This window comes from Micrasema longulum, unplaced genomic scaffold, assembly GCF_059751315.1.
Source record: "Micrasema longulum isolate JH-2025_06_02 unplaced genomic scaffold, ASM5975131v1 h1tg000424l, whole genome shotgun sequence".
Lineage (NCBI taxonomy): Eukaryota > Metazoa > Arthropoda > Insecta > Trichoptera > Brachycentridae > Micrasema > Micrasema longulum.
In genome coordinates this window covers 5,538-21,779 of record NW_028277624.1, presented here as the reverse complement: position 1 = coordinate 21,779, position 16,242 = coordinate 5,538, and the positions used below count along the sequence as shown (strand labels likewise).

Sequence of the window (16,242 nt, the reverse complement as noted above, 5' to 3'; positions counted from 1 at the left end):
ATTTTACTAAGAATATTAATATCAATAGACAAAAATACAACAGACTTGAATAAAAATACAAACTTGACAAAATTAATTTTCTACACATAAAATATTTTGTCACTACTACTATAGTAAGTTTATTAGATGCAAATATTTGTTTATTATTTATTTGTTTTTTAAAAATATATGTATTACTTTTTCTACATTAAAGTTAATGTTAATGTTCCTTACTGGGGTGGGGTCCTGTGCCGAAGGAGACATTTTGTATAATTTTGAAACATGCCTCATTAGACATAATTAAATCATAATCTCAAATACATATTTGATTTTATGATTACCATAATTTATAATTGTAAAATAATATTTCCAACTTTTTGACGTACGATCATGAATGGGAAATATATCCAAAAATATAAATTGGCATATTGTATTGGCACATGCAAGAGCCATGTCTTTTAGCTTATTAAATGCATTGTAATATTATAATATACGTATTTTCAGTTTTAAAACAGCTTATTAATTATAATTAATAAATACCCCGTCATTTTAAAATACAATATTATATCATGCAATTATTTATATTGATCATTGGCTTGTTTCTTGATGAAAAGAAATAATTTCATATTATAATTCAAATTGAAAAGGAATTGATAATATTATTTATCCGTGGAATCTTACAACAGTATGTAGTGATATGAGTGCAATGCATTCCTTATACATCAGCAACATAAAACATAGATAAAATAATACAAATAACATCGACACATGAGGGGGAGATGGTATAGTGATAAACGTTCCTCCAACGAACAAAGCTTACATCGACTTATTATGAAACGTGGTTCATAATAAAATAATCAAGTCCTATCGATGTTGTATGAAGACTCTCGTTCCAGATAAATAGCTAAAAGATAATATAAAACAGTGGATTTTACCTCAGTATGCTTGGAATACATATATCTTACACTGAGATACCTTCTATGTGGCCACGTGAAATAGGTTCACTAAATAATCACATTTCACTGTTCAGAAAGGGGACTAGCGGATGCAAAATGAATCACGCTAATAAAAGTGAGAGATTTAACAAGATTCACCTGGTAACTCCTAATGATTGCCTGTACAGCAAGGTGGTCGTCAATAATTTTTTCGTTTACCGGAGAACCTAAAACAAATTCGTTTTAATTGTAAAATTAGCACCAACGAGATAAAAAAATAGGTTAAACAAGGATATCATTTTTTATCTTCGTACGTACATTGATTTTCAGGAATAAACCGAACAGAATATTAAGGTTTTATTTCTAATTTAAGATTGTATTCGGGTATTCATAAAGTTTTTTAGGGTTTTAATTAATTAGATCCTAAATGGGTTTGTTTCATAAAAGTATAAATTGATGTTTATTGTTGTAAATGTAAAATGCTTAAAATACGTGAGCAATCTTTAGTAATGACTGCAATTTGGAAAACTTCATTGGCATCAAGTTTTTTCCAACAGAAGCTTAAATAATAATTAGTTATGATACTACCAGAAATATGGTATTAACCTGAAAGAGAAGGTGACGAGAATCCGCCTGAAGGTACTAGGGCAGAGAGGGGTAGTGTGTTGCGTGGGGAACCAGCCAAGCTGGGGGGGGCTTGGTAGGCAGAACCCGGTGCTGCGCCGCCTGATGAATTGCGGAAGAATGCATCCCACGACTAAAAACAAAATATCTTTATAAAAAATAACTAAGCATATTTTTATGTGACATTCTGAAAAGCACCAAATCATTAAGAAAAGGTAAATTATCAATAAAGGAAGAATAAAACATTTTTAATTTAATAACTACACAAATTACTGGTTAAAAATTAGTTTTACGTCACATATTCAATAATGGATGAGTAAAACAAATAAACAGCTTTTGTAGCCAATTGGCATTCCGTAAAGTTAATGACAAAATAATAAAAGATAAAAAATACATTGAAACCTTGAAAATCCTGCATCGTAAAAGAAATGCAAAATTGTGATCTAACATAAAAGTTGAAACATTGGTTTATCTTATCAGATTGTTTTATATGACTTTTGTTTATCTTATAAATTGATATTGCCATTGAAATTTTCACTGTTGTTGATTTCTATCACCCTTAGGTTTTTTCAAATGTAATTCGTTTATGCCACTTTGCATAAGCTGACTTGGATTATTGTGATTTCTTATGCAGTCAAATAGCAACCCATAAAATGGGATTCTAAGAAAATGTGGTCTCTGTTTAAAGGAAATAACCTATAATATACAAATTAGTTGTATTTCGGTAAAGTCCCACACATGCTTTTTGTAATTATTTTTAAGAATAAATAAAATCAAAAAAAAAATACATGTAAAGACTAATTATTACCTAGTAAAATCTGCTTTATTACGAATCATAAAGCAAATTCAGTTTTTTCTAACTGTTGCTGTTTATTCACTTGTCTTAATGTAAAATAAATAACAACTGATTAATTATATTTTGAATGACACACTAAATTAATATGAATATCAGTTAATAAAAATGAAGATGAAATGAAAATCGTTTTTGTTTCGTGCTTTTCAAAAATATATTTCAATATTTTTCTAGTGATTTTCTTGGCTTTTGACAATACTCACAGCGTGGACGGACTTGGGATCAGCAAGCCACGAATTGTACATGTCCTCCACGTACGCTCCACTGGAGCCGTTGAGGAAGGGTTCGGTCGCAGCAGCAGAAACATGTCGTCGCGGGCTGTGGGTGACCGTGACACATGGCGCCTGTAACACAAACATCAAATTATACATTAAAGAGAAGCGAATGTTCAACCTTACAATTCCAACAATACTAATACAGTATACATATACAGGTAACCCCAGTCGATCATAAACACGGCGAGTGCGGATTTGTTATAAGGCAATATTTTTTGCATGTAGACATATTATCAGCTGAAAAATATCTGATAGTTCTGTGAAAAATGCCCCGTTGATCGCGAAATTTTGCTTATCGTGGCCATGTCCAGAACGTATCCCCCGCGATCAGCCTGTATGTATTTATTAAGTATACTTTATTTAGTTAGTTCATACCAATTCTTTTTTAATCGATTTAAATTTTCGAATTATTTCTTTTGTTTTTTTCAGGTAACTTATCATATAATGACACTTTTTTTTATATTAGACGATAAGTATACATGGGAATTTCACAAATTTAAAATGAAATCTATTATATTATTTCAAAAATTAACTAACAATTATTATTATTATTACATACAAATATGGGCATATATTGATAAGGTGCCAGATTCAACAATGTAAAGGCATTTATAACTTGTTGAACTTAGGTTATCAGTTAAATTTACTATCAACAGTGTATACTCATATACTCACTTTTTATATTTCTAAAACTGTTCAATGCATTCTTCAAGGATAGTTAAATATTATTATGAGAGAGATTAATAATTTGAATTTGTTTGGATTAGTTAATTTTTTTCGTGTATGTCTTTTTTAATGTACAGCATGTATTTTATATTTAGTTACATTATTTTTCATTTTTATTAGATAACATTTGTTTTAACTATAGAATTAAGAATAGTCCAGAAACCGGAGTGACTAACAGAAGGTGACTAAACTACTCTTAAACGAGTAGTTTTACATTTTGACCCAGTAGTTTCTTTGTAGACGTCGCTCAGCACGCAACTCCCGATTTGAATTCAACTATGCCGTGTTGTGTTATTTTAAAGTGTAGAAATGCTGCTGGGATCAACAAGAAACAGAATGGAATCACATTTCATGTGTAAGTATGCATTACTCAAAAAAAATATTATTTTTCCACCTGTCAGATTGTCAAAGAAAACAAAATGGACATTTTGTTTGTGTTGCCAGGGTAGTGTTTTTTTTACGCTACTTTTTATTAATAAGAACATTGGTTTTAATTGATTGAGAGGAATTTTAGCTTTCCTGCTGATGAAATAAGGAAAACAGAGTGGATAAAAATAATACAAAGAGTACGGCGAGATGAGTTTTGGAAACAAACAAAGCGAAGCATAATTTGCTCAATGCATTTTGAGGAGAAATGTATTTATGACACAAAAGGTGGGTTGAAAAGATTAAGCAAAAGAGCTTTTCCAAATAAGGTAGGTTAAATTTAAATAAATATATTTTAAACATTATTTACATCCATCTCGTTTCCTTTTCAAAACACATTGAATATTCTGTTAGGATATGGAGACCAAATAGTATTTTTTAAGTATTGTTTTATGTCTTATATTTAAAACATCAAATATTATTTAACATGACATGAAAAAAAATATCCAGTTTAGGTAAAATATATTTTTATTTATTTTTAAGTTCCAAGTTCATTGATTCAATTACTCTTCTTAAATGACCCTTTACTTATCTACTCTGTTGTGTCAATCAATGGTTCCACATGCACAATAAGATTTTAGAGAAATTAACAAATTGCTTTTTTTTAAATATAATTATCTTATATTTGTGTTATGGTTATATTTTTCGCGATCTGGCAACATTACGCGGCGACTTCAAGCATGCGCGCGGCAAAAGTGGGGGGATTTTTGGACACAGTCCGATGTATTCAAATATGATTCTACGCTCCTTCTGGACTATTCTTAATTCTATGGTTTTAATATTATCACTTTTTGAAATTTTTGATAAATATTGTATTCTTCCAGTATCCTTTGCCGAATAAAAAAAAATGTGTACCCACACACAGGCCATGCATTAGTGGGATTTATTTTGTTTACGTAATATTGCATTTTGTACCTATATTTAACATTATTTATTACAAAAAGCAAAAAACTTAAATAATAATTATGCTTAAAATTATTGGGAGTTTTCAAACGAGAATGAATTAAGTACTAATGGAATATATGAGAGATTTAACCTGTGATGGTGTCTTCTTGAGGAGCCAGGTGGCGAAGTACCTGTCACCAAGTCTAGGAGTGAGCTGGTTAAGCACCGTGCGTGCGCGATGCATCTTTACTCACTGAGGGACCACTTCCTCGGTCTTGTTACTGCTTACAATAAAATTCAAAAATATTATTTTACAGTAGCCAAGCGTATACAGACTGTTTACTGTTTAATGTTTTTTTTTTAAGAGCAGTTGGATAGATTACTAAAATTAACTTTTAAAATTATTTATTGATAAATCATTAATTAATCATTTAGTTGACTAAGATGGCTGATTATTTCTGTGTGCTGTGTGCGCATTACCACACCCATTACAATAGGCTATACATCCAAAGATTAAAAGTGCGAGGATTAATGGCCTCACAATCAAATTTAATGAAACATTATTTTTTTATTGTTATCGACTCCTAATCAATCTTCTGAACACATTTTGTCCCTTTACTTCTCTCTATGAATACAGAATGGAGCTTCTCCTTACTATCCAAGATTTTTTTTAGGTCCTGTCAGATACATAAATCAGTGGCTTCCAAAAAAATTTCAGGGCTTTTTAAAGGTTCAGAATCATTTTGGCAAATTGCTAATATCCAGTTCATTTAATCCCAATCAGTCGAGACTACACTTCACTCTTTCCTCAATCCAAAGAAAAACATACTTCGTACTTCTGGTTTTTTTTTTCAGCATAAAGATATTAAAGCTACCACATTATAGAGAGCTTCTTCGGGCAACTTTTCTCATCCGGTAATGAGCTATTTATCTTTGTATTTTTACTGCCAAGAAGTCTTCAGATGCAATGTGCAGTATAAAGTGGGGGAGCTGACCTCATTGATGTCAAATTAGTGTATTTTTTCCCATAAAAATCTATATTATACGCCACAATGAACATTTATTTATATTTGTTATCAATTACATCTCTAATCATCTATTTTAATATAATACATCACAGGGAAACACACAGTATATATGTCACCGCCAAATGGTTAAATCAGCCACTAAAACAAAATTAAACAGGCTAAGCGACGTTCAGCCCTTTTGTAAATCGTTGCTTTCAACATTTTAGCTAAGCATCCATTAGCTATTTGATTGAATGCCGGCATTCAATCAACAGCCTAGCCGCGCAATTGAGTGGCTGATTTAACTATTCGGCAGCGACATATATACGATTTCTATTTGCACCATAATATGCCACAAGGCCGATTTAGTCATAAATGATTTAACAATAGACCCAGGCGTGAGACTTCGCATGATTTCACACCTGTTTAAAAAATTAACAGTCATTTTTAAAAAACCATAAACATTATTTTCTGCATCAAAATATTATTTTTTTGTAAAATACCTTTTCAATTTGTTTACAGCACTGAACAATTAAGTTATTTCAACCAATTTCAGATTGTCAGATTCGTTTTCAAGGCGTATTATAACCCGAAGCCGGTTGACTGTATTTAATAATTCAGTGTTGTAAATAAAAATAAAAAATTATGAATAATGAATACTTAATAGTTTCTACCTCAATGTTGACATTTCTCAAAATACCTAAACAAAATAAAAAATATATAGATACATAAGTATTTACAAAATAAAACTATCATAAAAAAAAATTCAAATTTTCAGGTAGAATAGTCAATAAGTTAAAATTAAGAGAAAATATTCTAGCACAAAATATACCTATGGCAATTTTTTTTTTTAACAAATTTTTATGTGATTAGTTATAACCTATATTGTTTCATTTTTTGTTTCAACTTTTCTAACATAAGTAATCAGATAGAAATTAGAATAAAAAATTCCAGCAGAGTTTGGATTCAAACACTAAACTTCACATGAAAAAATGTTTAATTTGAACTGACACTGAATCAAAAACAAAGCGTCTAATTTATTATCATTTACTTTCTAAAGGTTTCAAGTCTCAAAAAATTGCCTAGCATGAATTATCTAATAAATCAATCTGAAGAAGTTCTTTAACATTCCCCAAAGTCTCAAACCCAGAGTATATGACCAATGTATACTTCCAGTATCGACATATGAAGCAAAAACACTAGCACTCGAATCGACTATAAAGAAGCTCCGTGTAGCACAGAGAAAACATGAAAGAGCCATGCTACATATAAAACTCTCGAGCTGAATAAGAAACACCGAGATACGTAGAAGGTCGGTAGCGAGGGACGTACTCCTTAAAGAAAAGACTTAAATGGTCACTCGCGGGACATGTTGCCAGACTAAAAGACCAAAGATGGACCAAAATGGTAGTCGAGTGGAAACCTCGCAAAGACAAAAAAGTAGAGGGAGACCCCCTACACAATGGTCAGATGATATAAGGAGTGATGAATGATATAATAGTGAATGGATGCAGAAAGCGCAAGACATGAATATATGGAGGAATATGGGAGAAGTTTATGACTAGCAGTGGACAGAAATGACTGTATAATAATGATATTTTCAAAACATTATTGCGATTTAAGCAGCTTGTAACCCGATGAACAACAGTGACAATAAACATAATTATTTAAGTTGCAATATTTACATTTGGATTAGTCTCAAACACGCGACATTTAATAAGGGCACTCGAAATAGAAATTGATTGCATAGGTTAGGACTTTTAAATATTATCAATCGGACTTTTTAGATTACAACTGCGCTTGCATTCAACCCAAATGAAATCCTTTGAAACAATAATATTGAATGCTGTCAATGTTATCTAGTTGACATTTTCTTATAATACCCATGATTAATATTAGGTACAGATAAGTCATTTTTTGTATGGCATATTACTTTTTCTGGTTTTCATAAATACTGTGGAATATGATGAAACTGATAATGAAACATCTGGAGCTAAGTAATTATATTTATTTAGGTAAATTATATTAAAACTTTGTATATACCCTAAAATATACGGAAACGCGATTTTTTCTATCAAATATTCTCCCTATTAAATGCCATATGGTGCATACCGTCATGCATCAAGCAGATATCAATTTTTTAAACAGTACCAACATACGTAAGCCAAATTTGGTAAAGCCAAACAGTAAATATAATCAATCTACCCTTATCCCAAGCCTAGTGATGAGCCCTGAATTAGAATATTATAAGTACTGATTATTTATTACATGAGTCTACTGTGTGTTCGTTATTACTAGAATTTCTGAATCAACAAACCAGCTGTGATATCCGAAAGAGAATGACCCATTTCACACATATTGTCCGAATTCACACGGCACGGTAATATTAAGGTGGATCGACGTTCACTATATTCTTTTGTATTTAAAAAACAATATTCAGCGGCTACGATTTTTACCATGGTGTGAAATGCAGTACAGCAGTCCAGTCTCCGTGAATGAACTTTGGCCCTGTACAGTATATTAAATACTTACTGTAATAAAAAAAGCCTGAACAAAAATTACATGTCAAATAGCCAATCAAACAAACACACCCCCCCCAAATTAAACAAATCAATTTTAAAAATGTAGTTAACTAAAGACCTAATTTTTTTTAAATCATGCATTTATTCACGCTACTTAAATGAATTATACAATATAATTTATTAGTAAACAATACTTTGGGTATGTCCAAATTTTTAAAGACAAATTCTGGGCTTACCCTGACGGAATACATATCAACATCAGTTTTTATTATATTTTTTAACAGAGATGAAGGTGTTGAGAACAGGGAAGTCTAGGCATTTACAAAGCTTATGATCTGTCATCGGCCGGATCAAGTGATTGCTTTGCACACTGTATAGCATTCACCATTCTGCCTAAAGGTAGTGGCATTTTTCAATTTTATTTATTATGCTCAGTTTATCCCCGAGTGCTCAGTGCTAGAGGGTGGACATATTAAGTGCTAAGGAATCGTACAACAATAACATTCATATAAGATCTTTTCAATATTTTTTTTTTGTTTTAGTTTACTGTCTGCCGGCAGGGTTGCCACAAATATTTTTTTTTCTGTTCCTTACATTTTATTTTATAATATTTTCCTGATTATTTTATTAATAACTTACGTATAGTAATTATTTATAATTATATACATATTTTTTTCTAATATGTATTTTTATATAAATAATTATTTTTTTAAATAGTTTCGTTCTTTACGACTATTTAAGATGGAGGGGTATGTTATTCCTTTTCATTCTCCGGACCCCAAAAATATTTTTAATTGAATACACAATGTATATTCTAATAAACAAAATTTATAAGAGAATTAAAATTATTTGTATTAAATTAAATATATTTATTATTCAGCCCTGTTTTTTAAATTGAGTACTTGTGATCCAATCATTAAATATTGTCAACTTACTTGAATTCTTTTGTTAATAATTATTGCAACAATAACTTTAGTAAATTACAGTGAATTACGGCATACATCACTCAAATTTGGGTGCTTTGCCAAGAAATTAAAAAATATATATAAGCTTGGCTTTGGATAAACATTTCAGATATTAGAGAATGGAAGTATGGAGCAAACTAGCAACATCTACTATTGAAATAAAATCATCCACCATCAAAGATGTTACTACAGTATCTCTATTTAAAACATGTTTGAAGAAACATCTTTCTCTTCCTTAATCTCTCCTCCTTTTCTCTTTCCTCTTTTTTCCCTTTTCCTATTGAGTATTGATTTAAGGGTATTTTTATACAAATCCAGTTATTTCTATTTTTATATATCTTTAACTTTTTTATTTTCTATTGAATACGTTTTGTAACTTGAATTATAAAAATTAAACTTTTATTTTATTATAAAATAAATAAAAACAACTTTGTTTTTAACCACTATTTTTTTTTTTTTCCACCAACCAGTTTCAAAGCAAAAAAGCTTCTTCGTCAAGGTTTACGTTACTAATGAAATATTTCCTACTTTATTAAAAATAAATTATAAAATAAAATGAAAATAAAATATTAAAATTAAACAACTTGGAAATCTTAGAAATTAAAAAGGCCATTCATAATAGGGAAAAAATAATTAATAACCAAATAAACAATATTTATTTTAGTCCACTCCTGTCTAGTTTCCAAAATATCCATCTCAAACTACCACCCTTTTAGAAAAAAAACTTGATTTATTAGCTCAATGTGTAGTATTTAGTAAACATGAATAAAATAAAATAGGAAATAATTCATTAATTACGTAAACCTTGACGAAGAAGCTTGTTTTCTTTGAAACCGGTCGGTGGAAAAAAAAAATAGTGGTTAAAAACAAAGTTGTTGTATTTATTTTATTATAATGAATAACCACAAAGTTAGTGCTTCAAATATAAAATTTATATTTTATTTTATTGGTTGGTTGGAAGAAATTGACATTTGACAATAAGCCCGCCAATGCACAATTGATATTATGTACAAATATATATTTTTTAAATATGTTAGGGTTTTTATGATTTGCACAAATATTTCAATTTTAGTGGCCATTTTCAACGAGTTGTAAATAACTCACTATTAGAAAATATAAATCAAATTGGAGTAATCCAGCGGATGACGGATCATAAGCTCTGTAAATGCCTATACTTACATATTCTTAACAGCTTTATCTCTGTTAAAAAAAAAGTCTAGAGTTCACAAAGTGCATAATTTAAAATGAAAATTACAATAAATCTAATGCATTCATAGTTTCAATGGCTAATCAATTTCATCTTCAAAATAAGCTTATTTCAAAACCGGTAAGTACACATCATCATCATTCCCTTTCCGCACCTAATGGTGGTACATTGGTACACCAATCGCAGAGTATCTTGATCATTTTACTAGATGAAGGTACGACGATTAGTCTTACAGGGACTATGAAATATTGTAGTGTTAAACCACTTTTTAAATAAAATTTTCATCTCAATTATGTCGGGAATCGAACCTGAGACCTCTTACACGATAGGCAAACGCGCTGAACACTACACCAAGAGGCAGACAATTATAAGTACATAGGCCGAAATACACAGTTATCAATAATCTAAAAGAGTGGTTATAAGATATCATTTGTTTTACTTTTCCAAACCATTATAAGTATGTACTTACTTATGAATCAAAAATTAACTTCTTTATTTTATTTTTTATTTTAAAACTTCAAGTACAAAGAGTAAGTACTTTGGCGGACTTATTGCTAAAAGAAATATCTTCCAGCCAACCAAAAAACAGACTAATCAAAAGAAGAGTTGGTCAAAAATTTGTACTAAAAAACGAAAATATATACATCTAAAAACCTAATTAATTAAAAATAAGCTGATTTAAATTGGGAGATAGGTTTGCACATATTTGCTTAAGGGGGTACATTATGCTATACATATTAAAGAATAAGGAATCAGATAATGAGTATTGAAGGAGAGAAAGCGGAACGAAGGAAAGAAAAGGGATAAAAATATTTTTTAAAACACTAAAATACAGAGAGTTCAGGATTCTGATGATTTATAGTAATGTTTCATGCGTTTCTTGAAGGTGGCTAGAGACGGTGCATTTTTTATATGAAGAGGTGGCTTATTCCAAAGTCTAGCACCTTAGTAATAGCTGTCTTTAACAAAACTAGTGTTTTTTTAAACAAATTTCATATACTTAGATTAAAATACCTATACCTATCAATTTAGTTTAAAATATTATCAAATCATATACCTAGTATATACTGGAATTAATATCGTTTTAGACACGTGAGATAAAACAATACTAAAGGCCAAATATAACTGTGACAAGGTCTCTCCACTTTCACTGCTGAATCACAACTAACAGCTGCCATAGCTGCCAATACCAATCACAGTTATCATTCAAGGTCGCAGTATTTAGAGACACCATTGATTCACCGTGAAGTTCGATTCATTCATCTGAACCAATACTTCTATAAACCAGTGAACGTCACTAAGGAGCTGTTTTCAGTCACGGGCTGACAACTCTCGTAAAAAATGTTCACCGAAGCCAAATCTATCAATAAATCACATCTGCTCAAAAGTGAAAATATATTTTTCTCTACACAACAACAAAAATAGCCACTGTAACTACAAAAACAGTTGTTCAAAACGCCAATGACAATAATACGAGCACCAGTATTTTCCTAATTTACTCACATAATTGATAATTAACATGCCTTCTTTCAGATACCTAATTACAATATAATTAGTGTTAACGTAATTGGTTCACACGTTAACATGGGTTATCATTAAACAGCAGACAAATGGCAATTAGTTAATTTAATAATACAACACCTTCATATAATTACAATAATTATGTTTTTATTGAGAGTTGAAATGGACAAGGTAGACATTTTATTTGAGTTTTCATTAACCTTTCCCTTACTGTCCCAAAAACATATGCGTGTTACGGTGCTGTGTAGTCATTACAAATGCAAAAAATGAGAGATTTTAAATTAGAAAAATGTAATATTCATACAAAATTGATTAAATTATTCATAGTTGAAATCAAAAGTGATATTTTTAATCTAATTGCTAAAAACATGAAAGAAACATTAGCTCATGCTCCTAGCGCGGGCGAAAGAACCGCCCCTGACGAGAATCGGAGAGCGACTAACTGGCGTCTGGGAGAAGTACTAGAAACTTTGTTGTTCGCGCGTATGACGCGTAAAATTGTATCTCGCTCCCGAATATACCTGTATTATTGAGAGTGAGACGTAAAGAGTGTGTGAGACTATTATATATAAGGATTACTCTTTTACTATGTACTCCGCAACATTCGAAACAATGGTAAACTTTCTATTGTTTAACAAATTAAAACAGGGATGGAGAACATTTTAAAGAAGGGAATATGGAAGTCTTGGCATTTACAGGATTTATGACCTGTCATTGGCTGGCTTAAGTGGCAACTTTACACACTGAGTAAACTTAACCATTTTGCTTATGTTTGAACATCCATATTTCTTCAATTCTTCCATCTGTCGATTTTAGTGAAGTTAAAGAGCTGAAACCTTTAATATTGTGAAAAGATTCATCAGATTGAATTATTTCACATGCTAGGCAACACCAGAAAACAATTTTTCAATTTTTAAACTTCTTGGACCAGTTGGTTTTATCACGATATTTTGAGTCTGTCCAAATGTTTGTAGACAAAAGACTGGATTTCACCCGCTAGGGAGTCATTAAGATTAACAAATTACAACAGGGATGGAGAATATTTTAAGAACAGTGTTAAGTGGCCACCAAACCAGCCAATGACATCATAAGCCCCGTAAATGCCTAGACTTCCATATTCCCTTTTCTAAAATGTTCTCCATCCCTGTAGTAATTTGTTAATCTTTATCAGTCTTTTGTATACATACATTTGGATAATCTCAAAATATTGTAATTTCGATTGTTTGGTGATTTATCTCCGATTTTTGATAAAATACTTTTTCTGTTCCCGGTAAGCATTAATTATTGAATAAAAAAATATTTTTACCGATTCGCAAATGTATAACGGAAGAATACCGAAAATCTTAACCCATAATTTATTATATTTATGGAGATAGTTATTAGATGCCATGTGTACTAGCTACACATCACCGGGAAGGGAGAGTTAAGCTATCATGTTTTCAAATTTTTTTAAATAAGTAAATGAGTACTACAAAATTTGAAATGGTAAGTAATCATATAATTTAAATTAAAGACACAAATGTTATATCCACGTTTGAGAATCAGTTTGGTGTTTCATTAAAAAAATGACAAGACAAGCAGACGTAAATGAAGTCAAGAAAATCTGGCAAAATACCAAATAAATGATAATGTTAACTAAGAATTCCCGAAATGTTTTTGAAGACGTATTGGTAGGTATTGGATCAGTTTGTGACTGATACAAACTTGTTTCTCAAGTCCGAATTGCAACTCCGCCTATTAAAACATATTTGAATATTATGAGTTGCTTAATCTATCTTGAAAATAATAGTAATTTCATCATCATTCCATGTCCGATTCCTAATTGGAGCGTATGGTATCTACAAAGATCCCTCAGACATCTCTGTCAGCTGCCAGCATCTGTTCATCCTCCCATGTCAGGTTAGCGTCCCGTAGTTCTGACATGAACTGCCGACGAACAGTCAGCAGTGGACATCCAGGCCGTCTAGAACCTGGTGCCTTGTAAAGTAAACGAGCCTGGTTAAAGTTCTCAGGAAGCATCCGCAGTACATGGCCAAGCTAACCGTATCGCCTCCGCTTGATGACAGTTATCACCGGAGTTTGCTGAGTCCATTCTCTTATTACTTTATTCCTTACTAAATTGAACCACCGCACACCCAAGATTCTTGAGACATCCATTCTCAAAACTCAGTATTTTACTGTTTTGGGCCCTAGTGAGGTGCTATGATTTTCAACCATAGAGAATAGGTGTCGTGCATGTGTTATATAGGTGGCATTTGATTTTTACCGAGTAGATATCCGATCAGACAGCCTCACATTGTTAAATGTGGCGCCTGCTATTCCTATCTGCACTCTCAGTTCATTTTTAATGATGCCATTCTCTGTAACATATACTCCCAGATATTTGAAACTCTCGATCCTTGCGATGACTTGGCTTGACACAGTCAGGTTATTTTGGGCATCAAGGCACGAAGTGTTACTAATATGGGTTTTTGCAAATTAATTTTTAAATTAAATAAATTTATTTAGCCTATCTACAGTGACTTGAAGACCCTAAGTGAATCGTAAATTATAACCGCAACTCTGGCATAGTCTAGGTCGCAGAGTTTTCAGGAGGAGCAGATGGATATTCCTCGATCTAGTGGAATGACTTCTTTGGGATGAAAAACATAAGAATTATCATAATTTGAATGCACCACTTTATGTGAAAAACACAAATGTGTTTTTAGTGGTTAGCTCAAAAATGCTGATTTTTAAGTTGCCTAGTTGTAGTAATTACCCCACGATATTATAACTTCATTTGCTTCAATTACAGATCTTTTTATTACTTGTATTATATTGGTAATTAAATAAATTATAATTAAGTAGGTATGCAATTTTTTTTTTCATGACATTCACTATATTAAAAAACAATAAATTACATACATTCGAAATGGATTTATTTTATTTTAGCAATTTGTGCTTGTTATCAACAGTTACATGCTTCCGTTACGGTAAAAAGGCGATAAATAATTGTAGGTATTTTGTCTGTATACAAGTAAAGTTTTAAAAGACATTTTAACGTAAATAATAAAGGCATATATTTAAAATAAACTAAATTTGTACATAAATGATTCGGCATGGGATCTCTTAATAAGGAATTAATTAGGTTATGTCCATACCTGAGAATTTTACTGACAGGTTTTCGTCATAGTATGAAAACATACATTACTTATTAAAGTTAATTTGTCATTTTTTAATATTGTGCTTACATTGATTTTATTCATGCAAGTGTCGTATAAAGACAACAAACCGAAAAAAACAAGAACAGAGATATTTAAATTGCACAATTCCCTATTGAAAACGCTCTTTTTTTATTTTTATATAGGCGGCAGGCGGTAAAACCTTTCAATTCCATGAATTTGACGTTTGCATTTTTACGAGTAAATGACGTCATACTTCAATTAAATTAAGTAACGTACAGCAAAGAGGAAAATAACTAATATTTTAAATATAAAAACAGTTATTTCGTTTTAATTTGTTACCTTAGGCGGTGTTATTAAATACAAAAACCTTGAATCACAAATATGACTGACACTTGCATTATCTCACGAAACGGTTATTTTATTTCACAATTTCAACTTATTTTGAAAATTAAATACATATATTAATTAAAAATACGATTTTATGGAAATCAGAAAACGTTGATCAATATGGGTTTTTTGGGAATAAATGTTTTGGTTATATAACACTATAATTCGAAGAAAACACACTGTAGGGTCGTTTCGAAGGAGTAAATAATCACGTTAAACACTATTCACAATGCAGATTATTCTAAATAAAATTTTACAAGGTAAACTTAGAAATTGTCTAGAACATTTTACCTGGACTTGGAAAGTCAGCCGCGAATCAGCACGAGAAAAACGAGAAACCTAGTTTAGAGATGTACTTACACATAAAAGTTTATTTTCTCTGTGATATCGACATCGATTATTTATATAACTTACGGTCAAGTTTTTCAAAAAAAATATTTCGATCAAAACAAAAACTATCATCAATTTCATTTTATTTATGCATCAAGTGTGAACTTTGGTAATAACAAATATCGTTAGCAAATAGAAATAATAATTAAATTACGAAAAACCGACTTGTTCATTAGTAAAATTATCAATATATACTCAACGATGTTCAGATGAATTTCGAACGTAAAGACGTTGAATTAAACATATTGATAAAAAATAATTTCGTCTGTGATTTTATTACATTCATATTATCCATTACATTATTACATTCATTTCATTAATTACAATTATAACATTCATATAATATATTGATCTTACCAATCAGATTTGCACGTAG

The 16,242-nt window shown here is 30.7% G+C and overlaps 1 protein-coding gene across 7 annotated transcripts in view; it reads right to left on the bottom strand.

Moving 5' to 3' along the window:
• Nucleotides 1-15,862, bottom strand: part of Ogdh (oxoglutarate dehydrogenase Nc73EF) — a 40,707-nt gene extending 24,845 nt beyond the window's left edge. Inside the window, exons 1-5 of one of the 7 annotated variants that reach the window (XM_088226339.1) lie at nt 15,768-15,862; nt 4,855-4,984; nt 2,595-2,735; nt 1,521-1,671; nt 1,074-1,141 (exon numbers count right to left, since the gene is read on the bottom strand). In XM_088226339.1, the coding sequence (XP_088082465.1) occupies nt 1,074-1,141; nt 1,521-1,671; nt 2,595-2,735; nt 4,855-4,947 (453 nt within the window). In that variant the 5' untranslated portion in view covers nt 4,948-4,984; nt 15,768-15,862. Of the gene's footprint in view, nt 1-1,073; nt 1,142-1,520; nt 1,672-2,594; nt 2,736-4,854; nt 4,988-15,428 lie in introns of all 7 variants that reach the window. The other 6 variants (XM_088226342.1, XM_088226340.1, XM_088226345.1 and 3 more) reach the window with 6 other exon arrangements.
• Nucleotides 15,863-16,242: the final 380 nt, after the last annotated feature.